This window comes from Vigna radiata, chromosome 6 (assembly GCF_000741045.1).
Source record: "Vigna radiata var. radiata cultivar VC1973A chromosome 6, Vradiata_ver6, whole genome shotgun sequence".
Lineage (NCBI taxonomy): Eukaryota > Viridiplantae > Streptophyta > Magnoliopsida > Fabales > Fabaceae > Vigna > Vigna radiata.
Window position 1 is genome coordinate 17946715 of NC_028356.1, and position 3803 is coordinate 17950517.

A 3803-nucleotide genomic window follows, 5' to 3' on the forward strand; every position below is an offset into this window, starting at 1 on the left:
TAAGGATAAACTCATTTTAGTATTTATAAATATATGTTTGACAAGAATGTCAGATAACTTATTCTGAGTACTTACTTCTTACAAAGCACTGAAGATTCTATTGTGAACAAAAACTCTTTGAACACACGCCTAACTTGAGCGTCAGAGTGCCTTTTGCAAGTATCCTACCCCTCGGCTCAAACTCGAAGAACTTGGAGAACTTGGAACAATAGGATCAAAAGTCAGAACATAGAGAAAGCAATGACAGAAAGATATGTTTCTTGACCCTAAATTCCTACCAAAACAAATTACAAAATCCAAAATACAAATTTTGTATTTTAAATTTCTAAAATATAATCATTGTATTTTGGAATGTACACTCTAAAATACAAAATTTATATTCAAAATTGTGCATTCTAAAACATTTTTGAATTGGGCCTTCTACAACCCAATGAAAATAGTAAACTAGAGGATGAAATTAGAATTTTAAAGTACAGAATGAAATTATGAAAGTGTAGGAAGAAGCAACCTAAACCACAATATAGGTGATTACAATTATCATTATTCGGCTTGCCATGTTTTAATTCGAATTATTACTACTTGACGTTAGGGTTACTGCAAAAAGTCCAGTTCCCAATATTTGTTAGTCTATTTATTAATGTCTTGGTAACTTCCATTCCTAAAAAAGAGAATTCCAATAAAACACTAATGAAATCCTGTTAAAATTCACAAACCGATAGAGAACACTAAATCGCCAAAAACAAGTGCGAAATTACGGGGTGCGAATGTGTTACACATGGGATTTCACTACTAATTTTTAATATTCCTTTTTCCCTTTGAATTTTTCAGCAGAATATACAGGAACAACAAAGTTGGGGCGACAAGTGGTGATGGCCAAATCAATGTGTGGAAAGGCACTTTGGAGTGAAATGACATTTTTCTTCGGTGTAAAGCTTTTCGATGATACCTTCACTCGAGTGCATATCACAGCGAAGCTCAAATTAGTCACTCAGCTTGCAAATGTCAATGAACTTCTGAACTGCATTATGGTATTGGGTTCCCTGAATAAAGAACAGGCACAACGTATGCAAGTTAGAAAGTTGGTCATGTTTCAAAAACATATCTACAATCTAGAAGGAAAATATAACCATCATTGTTTTACAGCGATTAGTTCTCTTGAGAATAAGTTCCCCCAAGTACTTGCGTGATTATTAGTCTAGTTATTATACCATTTGCATGTCCTGATGATAGATAGGACTAAAATCTTACATTCCAAATTTAATTGAAAATTCCGCCGTGATATGTCAAAAATGATGCATAGATCCATCAATAAGCTAGGGGTAAAGAAAAAACAATACTGTAAAGCTTGTAAAGCTTCCAAAAAATATTAAGTAAAATTAAATAACGCCAATGAAAATAAGGGATTCGGCACTGTTAGATAGAAATTGAACTGGTAAACAGTACCTCCCAATAAAGTTGGTGACAGTCCATGCACTGCCAAAACTCTAAATTCTTGTCAAATAAGCAATTTGGAATTCTTTGAAAACCCTTCGCAGCTTCAATAGCTTCTTCAGTTGTCAGTGGCTTCTGAATAAAAGTTCCATTGCATTTTGTGCACCTCGACATTAGCTTGTCCTCATTAATTTTAAGTTGAAAAGATTCAATAACCTGAAAAGCACTTCCAAGTTTTACTTTGTTACACAAAGGCATCACTCTCATGCAAGACAGGATTACAATTGTACGAACAAAACTAATATTCAACTGTGTAGTTCGTATTGTTCTCCATTTAAAATTGGGGTTTCATCTTGTATAATGCATAATCCTTTAATGTAAAACTTTATTTAGCACTTATCAAAGTGAAATTTTAATTCTAATTGTAACTAGTACAAACTGCACCTGGAGAACTACACGTAAGTATTTTTGCTTTTTCTATTCGATTTGCAATAAGATGGAAGGACGTTTTGCTGTATAGAAATCTTGGAAGAAAATACAGTCACCATTCAGATAACTTTGAAATCCATGTACTGAACTCTAGCCTATAACGACACTCCTGCATTATCCGTTGATAGACACAATTAGTATTACGGACAAACACCAAGACAACTTCTTGGTAAACTTTATTAGGAACAACAATGTTTCTGCCAATGTGGTAGAAACAGGAAGAACAACATTCTTGAAGGACTTTCGAGAGGTCCTCTCTCCACCAATCTCCTATTTTCCTTAGAAAACTCAACAACCTTTTTACTCCCACTCCCCGGACTATTTATAATGGACAGTTACATGAAAAAATATAAATCTACCGGAGGTTTACAATTGTCATTTTCAGTTATTCTTTTTATCCATCCTCTTATTCACAATGCCAAACCTGTCTTGACCCAACCTATCTTTACCCCACCCCACCCTCTTATTCACAATGCCAAACCTGTCTTGACCCAACCTATCTTTATCCCACCCGTGAAGATCCCACCTTGCCCTCAAGGGGAAAATATGAAAACTCCTTCCGGAATGTTGCAGCAGATTCCCAGCTATTCTCCAAGTCCAGATGTTGATGCCATTTCCATTCAACCTTGGAATTGAGGCGAGTATCCAACGGCTTTTCTGGTGTGAGCTCCAATATGTAATCTTCGGATAACATAGGAGGCAAAGGTTGGAATGTAGCCATTATTCGTACAGCTGGCTTTAGCAATGATACATGGAACATGGGATGGATGCGGCTGTGTAGAGGAAGTAGCAGCTTATAGGCTACTTGGCCAATTCATTCCAGAATCTGATAAGGACCATAGAATCTTGGACTTAACTTCTCATTGGGCCTTTTGACCAACGATTTGAATCGGTAAGGTTGGACTTTTAGTAAAACCCAATCACCAACTCGATAAGTACCATCTCTTGTATGTTTATTGTTGTAATATGGGATAATATTTGTAGAATCTTCCTAATTAGAGGAAATAGATACATAATATTTTATTTTATTTTATTTTTTCCTAGGTTTCCTAGTTTCCCTATTTCCCTCTTTAGGAGATCTAGATTATTACAAATAGAAGGTTTGAGAATGTATTTTTTATGATTTGAGAATAATAATGTCTCATTTTCAACTTGGTATCAGAGCCATGATTAGAGCCCATCCTAGCGATTTCTGTTGTCGTTGGGCATGTTGTTCCACCCGCTATCGGGCTGCTATCGGACCACTCATTAAAAAGTTTAATCCCACACTCGAGATGTATATATCTCGGCGTGAGGGGGGGTGTGTTGGAAGTCCCACATCGACTAGAGATGAGGCCATTTAAATGCATATAAGTGGGTGCAAACCTCACCCTACAAGCCGGTTTTGTGGGGTTGAGTTAGGCTTAAAGTCCACTTCTAACATGGTATCAGAGCTAGGAAAACTCAAATATTTTCTTGGAATAGAGGTTGCCTACTCCAAGAATGGAATTTTCATCTCCCAAAGGAAATATGTACTTGATCTCCTCAAAGAAACACGAAAGTTGGGATGTAGAACCTCAATTGTTCCTATAGAACAGAATCACAAAATTGGAAGTGAAGAAAGTGCTCCTGTAGAGAAGGCCCAATATCAGAGATTGGTGGGAAAATTGATTTATCTATCACACACAAGACCAGACATTGCTTATGCAGTTAGTGTAGTCAACCAATTTATGCATGATCCAAGAGAGAGACATATGCAAGCAGTTGACAAAATTCTCCAATACTTGAAGTCAAGTCCAGGAAAGGGACTATTATTCAAAAAGGAAGACACATTGAATATGAAGATATATACAGATGCTGACTATGCAGGTTCTATTACTGATAGAAAATCTACTTCTGGGTAT

At 36.2% G+C, this 3803-nt stretch overlaps 1 protein-coding gene across 1 annotated transcript in view; it reads right to left on the minus strand.

The window, feature by feature from the left end:
- Positions 1–655: 655 nt before the first annotated feature.
- The window catches only part of LOC106764767, a 34909-nt gene continuing 31761 nt past the window's right edge, over positions 656–3803 (minus strand). The window contains exons 7-8 of the mRNA XM_014649146.2: positions 1444–1647; positions 656–1040 (exon numbers count right to left, since the gene is read on the minus strand). Coding sequence (XP_014504632.1) covers positions 981–1040; positions 1444–1647 — 264 coding nt within the window. The 3' untranslated portion in view covers positions 656–980. The remainder of the gene's footprint in view (positions 1041–1443; positions 1648–3803) is intronic.